The 21133-nt window shown below is 41.3% G+C and overlaps 2 protein-coding genes across 5 annotated transcripts in view; one reads left to right on the top strand and one right to left on the bottom strand.

Annotated features, from left to right (window-relative positions):
- coq8b (coenzyme Q8B) overlaps positions 1-6857 on the bottom strand; it is a 17723-nt gene extending 10866 nt beyond the window's left edge. Inside the window, exons 1-6 of one of the 3 annotated variants that reach the window (XM_077565694.1) lie at positions 6662-6857; positions 2798-2979; positions 2081-2222; positions 1643-1848; positions 1302-1368; positions 1156-1227 (exon numbers count right to left, since the gene is read on the bottom strand). In XM_077565694.1, coding sequence (XP_077421820.1) covers positions 1156-1227; positions 1302-1368; positions 1643-1848; positions 2081-2222; positions 2798-2977 — 667 coding nt within the window. In that variant the 5' untranslated portion in view covers positions 2978-2979; positions 6662-6857. Of the gene's footprint in view, positions 1-1155; positions 1228-1301; positions 1369-1642; positions 1849-2080; positions 2223-2797; positions 2980-3450; positions 3561-6661 lie in introns of those variants that run through there. The other 2 variants (XM_077565693.1, XM_077565695.1) reach the window with 2 other exon arrangements.
- On the top strand, positions 3750-21133 carry fbxo46 (F-box protein 46). 2 transcript variants are annotated; one of them, XM_077565691.1, is made up of 3 exons: positions 3750-3864; positions 16782-17406; positions 17496-21133. In XM_077565691.1, exons 2-3 carry the CDS (start codon positions 16927-16929, stop codon positions 19635-19637), a joined length of 2622 nt encoding a protein of 873 aa, XP_077421817.1. In that variant the 5' UTR covers positions 3750-3864; positions 16782-16926; the 3' UTR covers positions 19638-21133. The 2 variants fall into 2 exon arrangements, with proteins under 2 accessions (XP_077421817.1, XP_077421818.1); XM_077565692.1 differs by lacking the exon at positions 3750-3864 and adding an exon at positions 6216-6616.

Below are 21133 nucleotides of genomic sequence, written 5' to 3'. Positions count from 1 at the left end.
TGAATGAAAAAGCTACAGTGGTACCTCAGAGTTTGAACATAATTCGTTCCAGCGGAGTGTTCAATGTCCGAATTGTTCAACCTCCGAAACATTTTTTCCCATAGGAAATAATGTAAATGCAATTAATCCGTTACCAAGCTCCAAAAAAAGAAAATTCCTATTTTTATTTCTATTTATGTTTTATACATTTACACCATTGTACAATATTTAAACAATAAAAAAATACATTACCTTTTTTGTTGTGGTGTGATGGCATCAATGGATGATAAATGCTATGTTAATGCTAGCTTTAGTTCAGTGCCGAGTTTGTGTATTTTACATTGGGCATATTGTTAGACTACTAAGCGGTCCTTGCGTGCGTTGTTTAACGTCAGGCACGTTGTCGAACAGCTAAGGGGGGTCCTCGTGTCAGTATTTACAGAAGCAGTCACGGTAGTTACAACGGTGCGATAATCTCCTTCCTACATCCACTGTGGTTCGTAGAACTGTTTGTTTTTCTATGCTGCCACTGGCACTGTTGTCTGCCTTTGGGCCCATGGCGAAGAAAATTGTCGTGGAAAAATCAAAATGCACTCGCGAGTATGGAGCACCTCCGGAAGTATTCACGATCTGACTGGAAATGAGCAGTGCATCGTCTCAACTACCGCAACGTGAGCATTCAGCATTGCTACTCTTTGCTCGGCTTCACTCGGCTTCCCGTTTTCAAGGTACGTCCGGCTTAGCTTGGGTGTTCGAACTCCAAAAATGAGTTCAAGCTCTGAGGCATTTTTTACTCCGATTTTTTGGTTGATGTCCGATTTGTACGAGTTCCGAGACATCAAACTCAGAGGTTCCACTGTATTTGATGTTGAAAATAGTGACACTACTTAGAAGTTTAAATGAAACTAGCAGTCTCGTAACTACTGGACACTCTCGCTATTGTTATTGTAAAAACTGCAAAGTCTCACGTGACCGATTTTCATAGCCTCGCGATAGGTCCTGGTAGATTTTTGTATCAATTGAGGAGTCTGCTACCGATGCAATTATATCTCTCTCCTTGACAAACGGATATCTGATGAAAATGGTTTATTGTTCCCAACTCTCATCTCCAAGCATTCTACCTCTCTGACAGCCAAAAAGCCATTTTCAGAAAATGTTAGGACAGAGGGAAATTACCTTTTTGTTTGCCTCCCAGTGACTGCTTGGCTACTTCTGCAATGGCACCAATCCCCAGACCGACTGCCAGTCCTGTGGCAGAGATATGTTTGATCAAGTGACTTGACACATTTTACACACACAAACACACAATGTATTGTTTTTACCTCCAAAATTAACCAGCCTGCTGATTCTTGTTGCAGGCACCTTCCTCTCTCTAGCACGGTCATTAAGCTAAAGGAAGACAAATCACAATGCCGTTATAAGCACATTGTACTGCATGTTAATTATATTGCCTCCTCCAAAAATACAATAAGAGTAAACTAAATTATACGTTAAGCTATGATGGTGTTTAGAGGGAAGGAAACAATACACACTTTGCAGCACCTACTTACAGAACCTCAAAAGACTAAAAGGCTATAAATGTAGTCATGGAATTTAGTTAGATGTTAAGGTTCAGTATGACAATAACCCATGCAATTAAATAGTAGTGAGTAACTTGACAAACCCTCTGTCGAGCAGGTTTAACAAAGCCCTGCTTGGCCTCCCTGGCCTTCTTAATATCTTCTGGTGTGAGTCTGGTAACCACCGTATCATGGACACATCTCGTCGTGTGGTAGAATCTATGTGAGGCAAATGTCGTATGGAGGAAGCGTTTGTTCTGTCCAGGCCAGCCACGACCAGGTGAAGCTGCCCCTGGACCAGGATGAGCTCCTATGGTAGGGAGAAAACATACATCACAGCAAGGCCCATTCTTTTGCCATACTGGCATCTAAATCACTTGGGTCAACTGATGTTTTTCATTGTATTCATTTCATCATTCATAATGCACATTAGCTCAGTGTGTGGCAGCATTTCAGCAGTAAGAATGAAAGTCGTTACGGTATCAACATATCTAGTTTTTATTTTTGCTGCTCTGGTGATAACTCAAAGGTCCAGACAATACCTGGAGTACTGTCGTCTGTCTGTGTTTTGACATTAACATCAGGAGGGAACTCTGAGCCCACAGCCCATTTGGTAGCTTCATCAGCATCCACATTTTCCCAGCCCTCCATGTCAGGAAAGACATCCTCCTTGACTGACTGTTGCTGAGGACATGATTAAAAATATAATCAAAACTGCAATATAGCTACAATCCATCCACATAATTGAGTTGTTCTCAAACATTTTGTGAATGGAGTTCAATACAAATTTCAAAAACCCAGTGATGGCGGATGCACTATAAATAACAGACAGAAATATTATGTAAATTGCATTTCTTAAAGAAGACATTGTGCTATTTTTTCCAGAATACTTTCATTAAAAAATACCCTAAAATCAAGAATTATAGAACAGTTTAACATAGCCTTGTTTTTATTATTTGACTGAAATTAGCCTGTTTTGAGGGGACTGCCTTGTGTCATCCAGTCAGCAAATACACTGCTAGGCTAATGGCAAGTGCAGATTTTTCTACAACGATGATTAGGGGCCCCCACAAAGGTAGCATAGATTGCATTTTCCCACGATGGGTTGGCACTTCATCACCAAGTCACAGAATTACGGTAGGTTTTTAGTGTGTGTCAAATATCCATCCATTTTCCAAACCGCTTATTTCTCTCAAGGGTCGCATACAGTCCTTAAAACTGACATTTGCAAGATTGAAATGCAGCACGTTAATTCTCACCGTGTTGCTGCCACCCATGAAGTTGCCCACAAGACCTTCAACCACTTCCTGCGCAACTTTAACTCCTGCTCCCAGTGAGGAGTTGCACGCCATTAACCTGAGGTGTTCCCCCTGGGTGGTGATAAGAGCACATCCCACTTTATTTGCCCCGCGTAGTACCTGCAGGACCTCTGATATCATCACTGTGGACAGAGAAGTGGAGAAGTGATACCATGAGAATAGCTGAGGAAAGGCATTTTAAGAACCTTCTAGTATGTTTGCAGAATTTTGTCTTGTGGAGATAAAATACACACAGTGATAATTGTTACTCTATTGATCAATGTATAAGATCGTGTGCTTTATGTTTGTTATTCTTCTTGGTTGTCATTAACCTGTGATAGGATCAATGTTATCATTCTGATAATATAGCGTGCTCGCAGCATGACCAACTTAATAAAAATAGCAGTGCTGAAATTCAAGCAGTGAATACAATACAATACATGTAGGCACAAGTGGCAAAAACTCAAACAACGACCACCTTGCCAACATTTTTATGCTAACCATATTGTCTCGTCCGAAAAAGAGAGCGGGTACGGGCGAAATTGACACAAGCACATTTATTTTCAAAATGTATTAACGAATGCAATACAGTATCACCAAATTGCTATACTTACTTTTATTTTTTTTTAGAAGCGGCCCAGTTGACCTTACGTGTTGCAATATTACGTGTTGCAATATTACGTATTGCAATCCTCCCTTGCGGTGGGTATGTATGCAAGGTAATGTATGCTTTGCAATGTTACGGAATCCCGGAAGAGAAGTTTTGACCGACGTCATAGCGATCCAATCACATTTCCCAGGAATAATAATTGGAAGACGGGAGAGAAGGGCGTTATTTTTGGACCAATGAAAAAAAAAATGTTGACGGAGGGCTTCTGTCCCAGAGAGTTTGTCCAATAGAATACATTATAAAGTGGGACTAACATATAACAAGGGCCAATTGGAATTGAGGGGTTGTTACCGTTTTAAAGGACGCCAACGTTGCACGTGCATTGCTGGGAGACAAGACAAGTCAATCACGAAAGGAGGTACTGTAGGAGTTTTTCCAAAATAACGTATATTTAGTAAATATATGATACTTTGTTACCCAGAAATAAACATTGTAAATATATTAAATGCATGGCCCTTTAAACATTTACAAACACAATTACAACATATATATGTAAGGACAATTCCGAACATATTTGATGTTTCGCAAAGTAAAGTAATACACCTTACACGGTGAAAATAAACGGCGTATGCCGTATGGTTTTGACTTTGCCTGTAGCTAGCATACAAACCAGGCATATTATAATGGTAAGACATTTCATCACATTTTGAAATCAAAATAATCCTCACAAATCAAATTACAACAATCCAAAGTGCAATGCTTTTCAATGAATGGAGAGCTTCCTTTCACCGATTAAGACCACCATTTTGACTTGTAACGTAATTATGACATAAGCTCAGAATTGTCCATTGCTGTAATAATTACCACACTGTTGTGATGATTATTTAAAGTGATACGTTGCTTATTTAACCATTTTCAGCAGTAAAAAGTTAATATTTTGTCTCTAATTGATTTGATAACTTAATTATTTTGCATGTATAATTATTTTAATTTAAAAATGCATTTTGCCACTTGCTGTCGACTGAAAATTATATCACAGATGTTCAGAGCTCAGCTAACGACCAATCACGGCTAACCTGTTTGCTGCATTTGATCATGTGACGTCCACAAGCTGAGCCGTGATTGATCATTTCCTGAGCACTGAGCACATTTGATGTCATTTTCAGTCAATAGCAAGTGGCACAATGTGTTTTTAAAGGTGTTAATTGTACATGAAAAATAATGACGTTATCAAATTAATTAGGTCTATAGAGAAAATATTAACTTTTTAGGCACAGTGGTCGACTGGTTAGCACGTCCGCCTCCCAGAGCACAGGTCGTGAGATCGAATCTGGGCTTCGGCCTTTTTGGGAAGTGGGTTTGCATATTCTTCCCGTACCTGTGTGAGCTTTCTCCGGGTACTCCAGTTTCCTCCCACATCCCGACAAACATGCCATGGTAGGTCTAAATATCCCTAGGTGTGATTGTGAGTGTGAATGTTTTTTTTATGGCAAGCCATGCGATTGGCTGGCAACCAGTTCAGGGTGTCCCCCACCTACTGCCCGAAGACAGCTGGGAGCTCCAGCATACCCGCGACGCTTGTGAGAATAAGCGGTTCGGATAATGGCTGGATGGATATGAATTTTTTACTGCTGAAAATGGCTAGACTGACAGACAGACAAACAACACATTTTACTCAATAGCTCATAGGATTTGATAACCTCAACCCCTGGTTTGTGTACATTGGATGATTGGGCTTTAGGATTGTAGAACAACTGGACAACCTTGGATGGTCAAAGGAAGTTGTAATTTTACATCATTCAAGACACACATTTTTATGAAATTTCATATTTTGAATTGAAATGTAGTATTTTAAAGTTAATTTTATTTTCAAGTTATTTGTATGTACAGTACTGCCTACCAGTGGTGGGCAAACTCGGTCCTCGAGGACCGGAGTCCATCAGGTTTTGGATGTTTCCCTGTTCCAACGCAGCTGATTCCAGTCAACAAGATTGTTATCAGGCTTATGCAGAGCTTGCTGATGATCTCATCATATATCAGCTGTGTTGGAGAAGGGAAACATCCAAAAACCTGCAGGACTCCGGCCGTCGAGAACCGAGTTTGCCCACCACTGGAGGCATAATGCAATGTGTCCTAACTTTGCAATAAATGTTGTACTTTACTTTTGAAAAAAAGAAAAGAAAAAAAACTTTAAAAAACTTTTCACACAAAGTTGTTGTTACAAATAAATAAATAAATGAATGAAGTTGTATTAATCATGAGGACCAGTTCTCCACATTTTCAGGACCAATTGTCCTGGGGGATGCATTTTTGAGGGCCAGTTGTCTTAGGTCCTATCATTATTATTATTAACGTACAGACCAGATGTCCTAAGACGTCTGGTCTGCACATTAATCGTAAATATAATGTCAAATTGCTTAACATACATTAGAATAGCCTTTGGGTGAAATTAACTATGGAATAAAATTCAAATGAGATCTAGTGTTAAAATACTGTACATTTTGATGCATCTGTCATTAGAAGCGGCAGGTGTACCTAATGTTGTGGCGTGCAAATGAACATGTGGCTAACGTGATGGTTGGTTGTTAAGGGGCCTGCTCAGCTGTTTCTCCCTGTATGTGTAACCTTGTGATGTTAAGACTGGACACTGGTGTTGTCCAGCGAGTGGGGGAGAAAACAGTGCAGAAGGGGGGGAGCCGTGCAGACACCATATATGGGCACACCACCGACTCTAGTTTGCTATTGGCTGGCCGCCTTATGCAGCTGCTTGTCAACAAGATGGCCTTCCTCCCTCTATCGTTTTGACACTGATTATTTTGGTGTCCCAGCGCACATACCGTAAAAGCTTGTGTCACTTCTAAATAAACAGAAGTAGAGGGACTGTCGAGAATCCTAACAAGGGATACAGTCAGCTAGACTACGTTGAGAGAACTGACAAGCCTCGATAGCAGCCGCCGCTTAAAGAAGGTTGATAATAGAAAGTACTGTAGCTGCTGTCGACGTTAGCCTGAGCATCAGCTAGCTTAGCTACGTGGACGCGGATAGTTAAGTCGTGTCACCTGCAATTTCCTACACAAACTGGTTTGGCCACAAGAAGTACTACGAGGAAAGTCGTCCCATCAACGCTGTAAGAGCCAAGACTGTTGCTAGTGAAGACCAGTGTTGTTGAGGTAAGAGGGCAAACGAAATCCGACGCTAGTGGTTTTTTTTCCTACCTTGTTAGCTTGCTAGCCACTTTGCAGGTATATTATGACATCAAGTTAGCAAGCTTGTTAGCAACTCTGTAGTCGTCTATTTACTTAACCTCCCGTACGCTTACTCGCTAAAATACAATCCATCAAAGTACGATTGCTTCGTCCTCAGCTGCAATTAGAATTTACACATACACGGAACTGAAAGCGAAGTCTGTCCTCTACAATAAACAATTATAAATCGCGGTCGTCTGACGCTACATCAGCTTCTCTTTGCTAGTTGGGTAACATGCTACTGGTTTGTCAGGACTAGTTAAACTAATACGTTTATCGATGCCACCCAATTAACAATATATCTGTTATATTGTTTAAATGTTGGACTGGTGTAATTATTGTATATTATGTGGTTAAACCACAACATGGGCCTTCGACTGTGAACGTTTGAAACAATGTATCCACAGACACTAGTTGAGTATAATTGAATATGTAGTACATATGCCAAATAAAACAACACCTGGAAAACCCAGAAGATTGAATCTACTAGTGTTGCGATAGAGATAAGCATTTCTAAACATATTTATGTATATAATGGTCACCTGGCAGGACATGTAGGCTGATTGCATTTGGACAGATGGTTTGACTATCAAGTGCGATTATGGCACATTTCATACATGCTTGTTTACATACGTCTGGGGTGAAATAAGTCCTTCTGTAATTCAACTACCTCGATTGGAAAAGTAAAAAAATTATGCCTCGGCTTCCCATTTATTTGATGTCGGGAAGATAAGTCAAGCCGGCCTCAGCAACAATTGTCCTTGCGATGCATGACAACACTCCACCAACGTGGTGAAAAGGCCAACTTCAAAATTAGGGATGCTCGATACCACTTTTTTTTCCTTTTTTTTTTTTTTGAGTGATACCAGTATGAGTTCTGAACTCTTGAGTAGGCACCAATACTGATACAAAGTACCAATATCACTACTAATACCTTTGCATCATAACATTTACTCCCAAAAACAATGACAGATCATTTTAAAGAAAGACCTATATATCCCAGTTCGTCATTTTCCTAAAAATTGCATGAAAAATAATGGCAATTTTCTGTTCTAATTTCTAGTTCCTGATCATAAAACATCCAGTCGCTGGTGCCGATATCTTGAAAGAAGGCCTCGTATTGGTACTCTCTACTCAAAATAAATCTTACCTTACCAAATAATATATGAACTTAAGTGTTAAATGCCTTGATACATATTTTTAAGTTGTTCACAGCAGCCTGTGGTGGCAGCTAACTTGACTCACCTTCCCAACTGTATTTTTGGCCAGTTTTTATTGCCTTTACCAAATGTTGCAATCCTGAAATCATGTTCAATTGCTAATTAAGAATGTAAAAAAAAAAACCTGTAATTATGCAGACATTTTATAATACGCCATCTGTTGCTAGAGTTGGCGGCTAATTGTCATCAGCTAGGCGAGTGCCAGATACCGGCTTACTTTGCAAAGGCAGTTCAATAGGCAAAAATGACTCTCTTGATGCTGACAGCAAGAACTAGTTGCAGTTCCTAGTGATCTATCTTTAACAAACTAGGTTTACTCAAATGTGCTGTTCTAGCTGTGGTTCCAACATCACTTCGTCTAAAAGTAAAAAAATAAAATAAATCACGTATGTTTCAAGAGAAGAAAATACAGTTTGATACTATGCACAGTTTAATTTTAACTGAAAAGTGTTCATTTTCTCAAACTGACAACCAGTTGATCGTTCGAAGTGAAATGTTATATTCTGTTCTCTGCTCATAATGGTTCTTTAACCAAGCAAAAGTCTATATAATTTTAAATTTTTATCTGAATACTTGATTATTCAATAACATTTTCAGTGGGATATCCGAATACCAAAAATATTCGATAGTTGTAGCCCTGCATAACATCATCAACAGTCACACTGCTTTCCTATCCTGTCAATCAACTTGCTTATGGCTGTGGGAGGCAGCACTCTACAGTTTATACACACACAGAGATAAACACGGCAAGAACAGGGTTGAAGAAGAGAATTGAAGCTAAGCTTTCAGATGGCTGTAGTGGTACAATCACAGAAAGTTGAGAGGCCTAAATATAAATGGCATAGCCGCAAACTGTAGTGCCGCAGGGGGTGTGGGAACATTTTGGATTCAAGCCAGAAGAACGTGCAGAGCCCACTATCAACGAGCCAGTATGACACATCTGTACAAAGAAAGTTGCAACACAATAAGTTTCTTCAGCTGGGAACAAAACATGACAGGACGTAAAGGGCCATCCATGTCCTAACAGCTTGGAATTATGACACCTCACTGATATGGTTTTTATAAAAGAGATTCATCCCCTCAACACTGTTGAGAATTCAGCGTTTAAAAGAAATGCTGCAGACATGTCAATGAATCAAAAATAAAGAATAAACCTGCTGTTTTTATATAATTCTTATAACATTTACCATCAAAAATAGGAACACCTTTACTATAGTCCCTTTTTAAACATGCATTAAACACTGCATCGGTTCACAAAAGCAAAACCTCCCCAACCCCCCATTTTCTTTTAAAGTAATATAAAATAATTTACCTGTTTTAGTCCTGACAAAAGGCGTTACAGTAAAATATTTTGCAGCCATATGTTGTGTCTAGTGATGCACCGAATTTTCGGCCAAAATAAAATTAAAGCCCAAAGAATATGAAATAGAATGTTGTGGTGACGCAAGCAAAAAAAAAAACCTGCTGCAATCAAGCGTCTGTTTGAATTAAACAGCGAACGCGGCGGGTGAGTGTCCGCCTTTTCTTCTCACTGGCTTTTTCACCATGTGAGTTTGCCCCGGTCGGTCGTAGCGGCTCCCGGGGTCATTACGCACACCGGAGGAGAGGGGCGTCGCTTGATGTACAACATTTAAGTGGGTTGAAAAAAGACAGAACTGCCTTGTGCTATAGTACAGGTGAGCCACTTTTTCTCCTGCAGGGCCTTACCTTTTTTTTTTTTTTAATAAGAGCCCCTCAAATGATTACACTTTTTCACCGGCATCCTGGTAGCCGTGCTAAATACTTTAGCTCTATTGCTATCAACTGTTTTAAACACGAAAACACTTACCGCTATCTTCAGGTGGTGATAGACCTGTACAGGACGCCGTGTGTGACTTTGCAGTCCGTTTCCGAAGCCGATTAGCTGGTGCGAACAAATGTATTTATTTATTTTTAAACGTTAATGAATATGTGAATGTGCGGATTTTAAGTGCGCCACACCTTGTCCCGCCACACGCATCCGTCCCCACCTGTGCAAACTACATTGACCATAAAGTGCAATCGCACCGCCAGAAAATGCTCAACCCTCGTTTTGTGTTTAATGTACTATTAGCCAATATGTCTGCGGTGTGGGCACATTTCAGTTTATATTGTGCTTGGTTAAAATGCCAGTGCGAAATAAAGATTTTATAATATTATAATTTTAATTAATTATAATAAATTTAATGATAGTAAAAATTGGCTTCTTTTTTTTCTCGGTTTTCGGCCAAACATTTTTCATTTTCGGTTTCGGGCAAACGTTTTCATTTCGGTGCATCCCTAGTTGAGTCGCTGTCATTCTTTACATCATCTGAAATTACGCTATGCAAATTGAGACAACTATACATGAGCAAATACGGTCAACCGCACAAAGGTGCGACCAACAGAAAAGGTTGGTAGCACCAGTGCAAAAGTTGGTATAGATTTTTGAATATTTTTTGTTGGCACTATTTTTCACCAGAGTGCTGACTTTTTATGATTTGATATGATTTGAGATTTGCACAATAAATGTTGTTTTCCAAAGTAAATTTATTCCTTCATTGTTTTTTTTATATACATATAGCTTCAATAAAGAACTATGTAAATCAGCAAGCAAATTATTTATTATTATTTAAGCAAATTCTTAACCGTGAGATATACCATTACCATGAAAGATGCAGTTTATACCGTGATAGGAATTTTGGTCCATATTGCCCAGCCCTACTTTCAATTTGTCTATTGTGTCTGTTTTGGGTATACTTTTCTGGACTGACACTGCTCTAAATAATGCACTCAGCTATATGACATTGCAGCACTAGAACTTTTGACTATATTTAGGTTGCAGTGGTCCCCCAATATGCATGCAGATCTTAGTGCAGCGTTACATTGCGGTGTATCATCATTTAACGTTTGTGTCGTTAACATACAGTATAAAAGAGTATGGAAGAGCAGAATGCTGACCTGGTGCGGAGAGCGCTGCAGCTTTAATAATGATCTATTGTCCTGGTGAAAGCAAAGGATTGCTGTTCGTTGCTATGCTATGAGTGTACTTTTTTTGTGCACACTACCCTGAAAACAAGGGAATCAGAAGTTGCACATTACTGTCTATATGTTGATGGTGAGCTTTTAAATACCCATGTTTGGTAAAGAGCAGTTCAAACCTGCTTCCTGAGGAGCTACTTATAAACATTATTGTACAACAATATTCTGTCCTACTTTCTAGCACACATGTAAAACTATAACATTTGTGTATTTGCAGCCAACAAGTTTTTCTTTGTATATTTTGTCAGCAAGCACATGTACAGCTTTCAAGTATGTCCCCAAGCTTTCAGCTCTGAAGTGTTGCTGGCTGCTTCTTGGCTTGGCCAGGATTTGGAGGATTAGCTTGATGCAGAAAGCTTAAATCTAAACCTTCTTTTTCAGGAAGTGTTTCAAATGAAGCATGTTTATTGTAGCTTGATATTTGGGCTGATGCAGGTTGTTAGTTTATGGTATGTTGAAAACATTGATGGCCATATTAAATATGTCATGCGTTTTATTTCCATTTTATGAGGGTTTTAACTTTTTAACATAATTACATTGTTGTCGCTCATGATTTGTTACAACTGTAAAGTTAAACAGCAAATGAAAGAAACATGTTTCGAACCTATGTTCTTCCATCCACCCAATGTATTTTGCAGTTCACATTAGATCTCAAGAAGCAGTCTTGTAAGAAACTGTAAACTGTATGGAAAAATAGACAAACTTTGAAATAATGCTGCTTTCAGTGCAAAGTTTTGATTCCATTTGATTCTACATTACCTTGCAGGACAGCACCCATTTTTGAAGTGGAGTGGAACATACAATGAATGTTAAGTCTGCACACCTGTGTTCAAATGGCAGTTTTTTTAATGTAAAAATTAGATCAACATAAATCATTTCAGAAGTTTTTTTTTTCCTCCTTTGAAGTTGCATTGTGGAGTTTAAAATGTTAATGTTAAATAATTTTCTACATCATGCATGCTCCAACAATGCCCAGATGAGTACAAAGCGCCCTGACTTTTTAACTGTGACTGCACCTATCAACTTTCCTTTATTAGCTTCCCTTCAGTGTGGAGTGTTCGGGGTGGTAGTGGAGGGTAGCGTCATGTTCATCCTTGCGGACATAGTAGTGTTGTGTTAAGCGAGCGTACAACACAATTGGGATGCAAACGGAAAAAACAAGAAGAGGCCGGCTTTGAGCACAGCCCAAACTCCAAGAAAACTGAAAAAGAGTTTATTCGAGCGCACATACTCGCACGCGCACCATGCATGAGCTCAGAGGTCGGCATCGTCATTGACTGGAATTGATGATTGATGGAAGTGCCCACCTTTTTGGTGTGTGCTTCAGCACTTTCAGCGAATGCTTGATAATGCGAAGCCTCACAAAAATACACGGATTGAGAAGGACCGTGTGTACTCACTGCGATCAACAGAAGAAATCCTGCTTCACCCGATGCTCAGTGTGCATTTTTTCAATGCTTCATATAGGGCTGGGTGATTTTGCCTAAAAATAAAATCAGTTTTTTAAATGTATTTTTATGATTATTTTTTGCAAAAAATTAGATTTACGATTTTTATTTATTTATTTTACATAAATCTTGAATCAAATACTTCTGGAAATGTAAATCTATGTGTTGATAAAGTGGAAAAGTAAAACTTTTGCCAACTTTGTTTTAAAAGATAAGCAGTGCTACTTGTGTTCCTCAACATGACACATTTTACCGTGATTAGACCGCTTCACCCCCTTCTACAGTATAGATCTCCTTTCACTTTTCAATTTGTTTTGTCACTGAAAATAGGCTGGTAATTAACTGACATACTCTTTCCCATACCGCATTTTTTTTTCAACTGCTATGCCTACCTGCTCTTTATTTTTCATTCAAAATTCCCACAATAATCATGTCACTTAACATTCACACTTGATCTCTGCTCATGATGATGATGATGGATGGATGGAGTTATTGTGGTCAGCTGATTCCATTGGATGGCGGCCCCCTGTCGTATTGCCACTGCATATTGCACAGGACAGAGTTGGCAGACTTGGAATCATGGTTACGAATAGGCTGAATTAACTAGTATATGCCTATCTTTACAGGATGTGAAAATACATTTTGAATGTATTTGTATTTATTTCCAGTTTCAGTGGTAGGCATTTTTGTCAACGCTAAACATTAATAGTTGCACTTGAATTTTCCATACAGACTCAAATATTGAAATCAGCTGTTCGAGGACAGGCTAATAAAAAGGCACAGTTGTACTTTCATGACATTCTCACTGAAGTTGTTGCATGTTTGGACCTGCATGCGTGTGGAACACTGTGCAGACATGACAAGTTAGGATGGTATCCATTTTCTTTCACCCAGACTTCTTTTAAGTGGCCCTGACCATGTTAATTCACTCATCTGTGAATGCAATTTCAAGAGTTGAATGAGTGTTCTAATTATTTTTGTTTGATTTTGTGCTGAATGAGCTGCGCAGTTGTGTTCAAAATTATTCAACCCCCTCTGCAGTTAAGCGTTTTATCAAGTTGTACTTTTTTCTTCTTTTTTTTTTAAATCTTGTTTCTAATCAGATAAATTAAGGACTTGTAAAACAAACAAATGCAACTTAAATTACAGCAATATTGTTTGTAATATTCCAATAAGTTTTGTTTCTGTGATTTTCTCATTGGCAAAATTATTCAACCCCTTAGTCACATTCTTACTTATTAAGTAGTACAACACTCTTTGGGAATACTGTAATAACATCTTTCAGATGTGAAATATAGCTTGACACAAGGTTCTTGCAGCCATGTACAGGTATCTTTGCCCATTTCCTTTTCTCAGGAAAGGGCCTCCACTTCTTTAACATTATCAGCAACTGTTTTCTTCATGTCCCATCATAGATTCTCCATTTAAGTCGGGCGATGGCTGTGGCCACTTCAGAATCTTCCAACACTTTGTCTTCGTCTTTTTGTATTCATATCCTTACTTATGAAGGGAAATGACCACCTCTTCATTTTTTTGACGATCCCCTGGATTTCACCATTTTGCGAAGACACCATTAACTGTCTGGAAGGAGGAACAATATCACGTTCCTTTTAAATTTGCCTAATTTTTGACTGTTATGGTTCTGTTGACACCTACATATAGAGATTAAAAAACATTTATTGAAAACTGTTGTAAAGAGTGGTCATTTTTAAGGGGTTGAATAATTTTGTCAGTGAGGAAATCACAAAAAGGACATTTGTTGATATATTACACAAAATATTGTAATTTAAATTGTGTTTGTATTTTACAAGTTCTTATTTGATCTGATTATTAAAAAAAGATTAAAAAGAAAAAAGGCACTAGGCAAACATGCTAAAACACTTATATACAAAAAAGTATACCTCCGGAGTAACATTTCGAGGTATTGATAGGGAAACCTGGTGTTCCCATTTTTGTGTCACGTAATTGACACCTCTCATCCGACAGATCGCTTGCCTATGGATGCAAGTCTGTTATCTCTCTATCTATCTATCTATCTATCTATATTTCTCTATCTATCTATATTTCTCTATCTATCTATATATCTCTTTCTCTCTCTATATATATATATATATATATATATATATATATATATATAAAGGCTACGTTCACACTGCAGGTCTTAATGCTCAATTCAGATTTTGTTGGGTGAAAGGCGATTTTTTTTTTTTTTCAGTAAGCGTTCACATTACCTTTTAATTGCGACCTCAGTCTGTCTGCTGTGTGGACGTAATGCGTCCCCAAAGTGACCCGCATGCGCAGAAGAAGATACATCACTCACAACACTGTTTAAGGAAGTAAATACGTATGGTCCAGCATGTCAGGGTCACAAAGTTTTATAAGTTCGTCGTCGGGGCTCATATTTTTACCATCTCATATCTACAGAGTGATGCAGGAGGAGATAGAAATAATATTTTGTGGAAATGAGGCGAAACGATGACGTCACGTCTGCGTGGTTTAATTATTAAAGTCATCACCACAAATGTCATCTTTATACTTCATATTTCAAGTGGGATTAAATTAAAGTCAAATATAAAGTCACAACTGTTACTTGAAACAACTTTGCCGATTCACGTACGTCTCCCGAGCCGTGCAGACCTCGCGGGTGCATCAAGCTTAATGCCCCTGCGGAGGGCATATTGGATTTTTGCTAATGTTGAGGTCGGATATATGCGGTCGCATTGCAAAAATTCGGATATGTATCTGATCCAGGACCACATATGAAAGTGACCCAGGTCGAATATGAAAAAATCTGAATCGAGCTGTTGAGACTGACATAAAAAAAATTCAGATAATGGTCGCATTTGGACAAAAAAGATCCGATCTGGGTCGCTCGCATTTGCCGCTTTCATGTGGCTGAAGAATATTATCATACGTGACGGCACCTCCTGTCTCATCTCGTTCGTCAACAAATGGGCGTTGACAGTCAAGGGATGATGGCCTTTTGCGGGTATTGACCCGAGAGTTGCGAGAATGACTCGGATTCGTCAAAAAAATGCCGCGTTTAAAATAGGGATGTAAATAGGGATCGGAAAACTGGCCCGACTCGATCGGAATCTGACGTTGTCTCCCGATCAGGACTCTGATAAATATTTGTGGTTATTTTTTCTAACATTTTATTAGCTCTGGAGTTGCGCAATAGCACAGAGTCGGACTTCATTTTTCCACATAGCGTGCTGCATGGCGTCACTTTGCTACAGCGACACTATTGGCATAATTCCATCAAGCGGCGGGGCTAAACAAGAAAATAGCGCTGAGGTATTTGGTATAAGTTATCATCTATAATGTGGAAAGAGGAGACTGTGCGACTTTCACTGTGTGCAAAAGTGAGCATTTCGTGTGGCGGAAAGGATATAGATGCGTTACACACTTCCCCGCTACTGCGCTGCACTTCACTGCCGGGCACCCCCCCCCCCCCTCCCTCCTTAATTAATAAAATATCGAGGTATCGGGACTCTGAATTGGCCGATCTCAAAATTAAGGGACTCTGACTCGGGTCCAAAAAAGTGTGATCGGGACATCCCTAGTTTAAAAGCGGGAGTTGGTTGAGTCGAATGACGTCACGGCTTCACTAGTGAATATGGCTGTGAGCAGTTGCTGTCATGGTGTCTCGACAATTACGTTCCGGGAGCTTGCTTTAATACAAGCAGTGTAACAAAATGCGTTTTTATGCAGTTTTTCTTGATAAACAATATATATTTATCCTACTGAGCACCACAGGTACACTTAAACTGCAGATTAATTTTGAACACAGCTTTTTATGTGGCTCCCGAAAGCTGGCATTGCTGCAGAAAGAAAGCATTTTGGTTGCACTTGGCCTGGAGTATTGTCAGAGTCAAGGGGACAGGACAAGGAGACTGTAGCAGTTTTATACTGCCCCCGCCCCCTTTGAATCTTTTCTAAAAATAGATTCAGCATATGCCAACATGCTCCCTGTGTTGCCTTCTATTAAGCAATCCTATTTGAACCACAGAGATTCAGGAGAGGAGAGTCAATTTTGTTCTTCTTGGTTGCATCTCGTCTGCTGGGTACACACACTAAACCTGAAATGGAATCCCTTTAATTTGATTTAGAGGGCTAACTAGGCACAGGGATAGGATGTGATTGCTAAATGGGTTCTACTGAAATTAGAGGCTGGGCAGTTGCAGTTCAGTCAGTGTGTATTCATTTTGATGGTAATATACATTTGTCTGGTGTCTGTCATCCTTGAGCAAAATGACGATGCCCTGTCTGACTTTCATCTTACATATTTGCAAATCTTGAAATGCTGATTGATATAGATTTAATCATTGTGCTCTTTGTGCTGTCTGTCTCCCCCTACTTCTGACTGTCCTCTTAATCCAGGTTGCATGCCAGATCAAAGTGGAGCTCTGCAGCAGACGGTGCCCTCCAGGTCAGCACTGGGATAGGAATCTGACCATGAGCGCGCTGGTTGTGGGTGACTGCAGGCCAGCGTAGCTGCTGGCATGTTCTAGAGGTCCGCATCCTGATGGACCGAGACACCTTCTCCCACATCCGTCTGTGGTGCCCACGCCCCTTTGGCACCTACTCTCAGAACAAAGTCAGGAATCCTGGTACAGGAGGCAATGTCATAGCCGTAGATGGGGCAGGGTCTTCCTCCCTATCCAAGGGTGAGCCCCTTCCTACTACCAGGAGTGTGGGAGATGGAGCAAAAGCTGGAGGGATTCTAGTGGGTGTGAAGGAAGACCATATACAAGTGGAGGATGTGGGTTCTGAGAACACACCACCTGATCCTGAACTTAACTCTAGCTCCCTGCTGCAAAGCCTGCCTGCCATGTCCACATCATCCCCTTCACCACTCCCATCTTCTGGGACTCAACTGGAAGATGGCAGAGTGCTGCTGGACACCTGGTATGTCATTAAACCAGGAAACACCAAGGAGAAGATTGCCTTTTTTGTGGCACACCAGTTTAGTGGGGCAGGCCAACCCAGACCCAGTGCCATGAAGGTAAGATGTGAAAGCAAATGTGTGTTTTCACTTCAAGGTGTTCTGCAAGTTTTTCCAAGTACCTCTGTTTTTTCTCTCTCTCATAACAGGTTAAAGGTAACTGGGCAACTGACTGCAGTAAAGCAAAAAGGCGAAGAAGATGCTCATCTTATGACCCACCGAACCGTATGCATGCCTCAGAAACGCACCTCAACCATGGCTCCTCCGAAGCACCCAATACACTACCTAACCCTGATCAACCAGCAGTCGATGGGGCGGATGAGACTGACCTGCTGTCAGTGGCTCAGATGGTCGCCTTAGTTGAGCAGAGGACAGCCGTGGACCTTCGGAATAATGCGGCTGTGCATGGAAACCAGCACCAGCCTTCTATTACCAGTCAAGAACAGGGCCTTACCCCTCACCAGCACACACTACTCCGGGGAACACTCTCGGACCCCTCGCGTTTGTCCTTCATGTCTGACAGTTCAAAAGGCCAACCATCCAAAGAAGTCAAGGAATTATCCGCTCCCATTCAGACAGACCAGGAGCTGGAGGAGCAGCAAGAGTCATGCAGGGTTGCACAGGCCATCGCACACTTTGAGTCTCAGAATCTGGAGAATCGCCTACATATGGGCGCTGGTTCAGCTATAGGCTTTTCTAATAGAGACAAAGAGCTGAGAGGAGGAGCAGAGTCCAGTCACGTAGCACCTTCTCCACCTCCCAACCACAGCCAAGGTGAGGTGAGGATAGCTTTCAGGGTGTCAAACCTGGACTCACGCTCTCAGCTGGAGCCAGCAGGCCGGTCACGCTGTATGTTTATGAGTTGTGGAGGTGGGAGTAGCCAGGCCGCAGCCAGATCTAAAGAGAAAATTACCTGTGACCTCTACCAGCTTCTCAGTCCTTCTTCAAGAGACCCCAGTAGTCTGCTCCTGGCTGCTTCAACCCCTGCCCCTAAACTAGACGGAGACCTACATCACTATGACAGGCAGACCTGTGGCAGCCCGGAAACATCCCAGGAACCTTCTTCTGCGGAAAAAATATCTGTAGGTGTGGGTAGAGAGCGAGTGACTGGATTTCATGTGGAAGTCGTGGTGTCAGGTGCTGTAGACCAATGTGTGTTTTATGGCAAGGACAGTACCGAGAATGTTCAGGAGGAGACTGTGTGCTTTGCTATGCCTGGTGGTGGAGGAAGCGTTGGTGGTGTACCCAACTCTACTGACCACTCATCAGAGGATCCCCCTTCAGGACAGCTCGTTTTCTTGCCATCCGCACGAGTGGCAGAGGAGGAATCAAATGCAACAAGTTCTGGCAGAGGGTCAGGATTGTGCTCTCTGGACTGTGCAAACAGCAGCAGCCCAGGAGCAGGGCAGCGAGTGACTGGATTTCATGTGGAAGTCGTGGTATCAGGTGCTGTGGACCAATGTGTGTTTTATGGCAAGGACAGTACCGAGAATGTTCAGGAGGAGACTGTGTGTTTTGCTATGCCTGGTGGCGGAGGAAGTGCTGGGGGTGTACCCAGCTCTACTGAACACTCAACAGAGGACCCCCCTCCAGGACAGCTCTTTTTCTTACCATCCACACGAGTGACAGAGGAGGAATTGAATGCAACAAGTTCTGGCAGAGGATCAGGATTGTGCTCTCTGGACTGTGCCAACAGTAGCAGTAGCACAGGAGCAGGGCTTACATGCTCAGGAGAGCGTGCACCTCGACCAGACTCTCCCTTAGCCTGTGTTGGGGAGGACTGTTCAGACCCGTCGCTGTGTCGCCTCTATCGCCACGTCTCCCATGATTTTCTGGAAATCCGCTTCCAGATTCAGCGCTTGCTTGAACCTCGCCAGTATATGTTGCTGCTCCCTGACCACATCATGGTCAATATCTTGAGTTACCTGCCTACACGCTCCCTGGCGGCCCTCAAATGCACCTGCCACTACTTTAAGGTGCTGATCGAGACCTACGGAGTGCGCGCTGTGGACTCTCGCTGGAATCAAGACCCGCTTTATCGAGATGACCCCTGCAAGCAGTGTAAACGCCAGTATGAGCGTGGGGATGTTTCACTTTGCCGATGGCACCCTAAACCTTACCACCATGACCTGCCTTATGGACGTTCTTACTGGATGTGTTGCCGACGTACGGACAAGGACACTCCAGGATGCCGCGTTGGGCTTCATGATAATAACTGGGTCCAGCAGCCTGCTGATGGCTCTCAACCCATCCGATCCAAGAAGGAGGTCAGACGGGAAGAGGCCAGGTAGAAGAGGAAAAATATTGTCTCAATGGATGAACATGAAAAAGGAGTACAAAGAGGAATTGTTTATTCCACCTCATGTCTGGTCTCTCTCAACATAGTTGAGCAGTAAAGGAAAAGAGGTGTGTCATGTCACACACGTGTGTCCAGTCCTACAGAATTTGTCTCCTCTCACTGTACTCCGGAGTGGCACATTTGCAAGTGTGCCTCCCAGTGTTGGGGTCTCTTCTCGCTGCTGTCTGTTTGCCCTGTACTCATGCCTCGCGTGTCACGATTTCCGCTCAACTCCACACATTGGAGGTTGTCTTGACACAGCTCCTGTGACAACTTTGCAGTGTATTTGATTGAGATTAGCATTAAGTGACAAATAGAAATGTAATGCCCTCTAGCCTGGTTTCTGTTCCAAGACTTGGTCTACGTTCTGTGTTAACATCACAAACTTCCATACGCTCATTGGGCTCAGTGCAGCTGATTCAATGAATAAACTGTACTGAATCCAACATGCTAAACCATTCAGTGTGGAATGTTCAGTGTTGCTATAGAAATGCGATTGTATGAGGTCAACTTGATATTCCAACATAGGAGCGCTGTCCTGCACCAGGCATTTCTATTTCTCTGAATGTGCTGTATTTATTTTTTGTCGATCAGTCCCCTGATAATGCTGCTGAAACCATTGACGTTATCTGAAATAGCCATACCATTGGGTGATATAGTCTCACATACTTTGGTCACTTGTTTTTTGGTCCCCCTCTAAGATTGGACCCTACTTTAGTTGACCAGCCATGAACAGGAGAATCAAAATACTAATTCTGGGAAATACTATGTATAGATTAAGATTAGTGGGATAAAAAAAAGAGAGAAATATGTCGCTTTTTATGATTTGACTGAATTGCTTGTTTGCCTTTTTTATGGGGATTGGCTTTTTGGGGTGTGTAAGAATGTTTGCTGTTCTATTGTATTATTGGGGTTTGCTCCTTTATCATCTGGTCCCCATATCCAAACCACAAAGAATGTTTTTGTGTTTTAGTCATCATTGTTTAACTTTCCCATCTTGCTTTTTCCTCCTCCGTCCTCCAACCCAGCAGAGGGTACGTGTTGGCTCATGGCGACAAAGCTCTGAGTGTTAAACCAACTAACACAGACCGCAGAAACTACACCAGCCTCCGGCCTTAGATTCCCACTACCTCTATTCCCCCTGCAGGAGATTGAGGCATCAGATGCCTCACAGGAGGTCGAGTATTGGGTGATGAACTGTACTCTTGTTTTAAGGGTCTTGATAGACAAAAATAGTCCTCTCTTCCTTCAGCTTTCTCCCCTGCTTGTTGAGCACCTCATTCCAACAAGCTGACTGACGGGACATTATTATAGTGATGCTGAAACTCTGCACGAAGGTGGAATGATGGTTTAGTAGTCATGGGAGATACCAGTTGGTTCCAGATATGTACAATTGTAATGGGAGATATTGGCTTAAATATTAAAAGTGATGATTAAAACTGGAAATCC

This window comes from Vanacampus margaritifer, chromosome 5 (genome assembly GCF_051991255.1).
Source record: "Vanacampus margaritifer isolate UIUO_Vmar chromosome 5, RoL_Vmar_1.0, whole genome shotgun sequence".
Lineage (NCBI taxonomy): Eukaryota > Metazoa > Chordata > Actinopteri > Syngnathiformes > Syngnathidae > Vanacampus > Vanacampus margaritifer.
The sequence above is the reverse complement of the archived record's forward strand: the minus strand, read 5'-3'. Positions and strand labels throughout refer to the sequence as shown.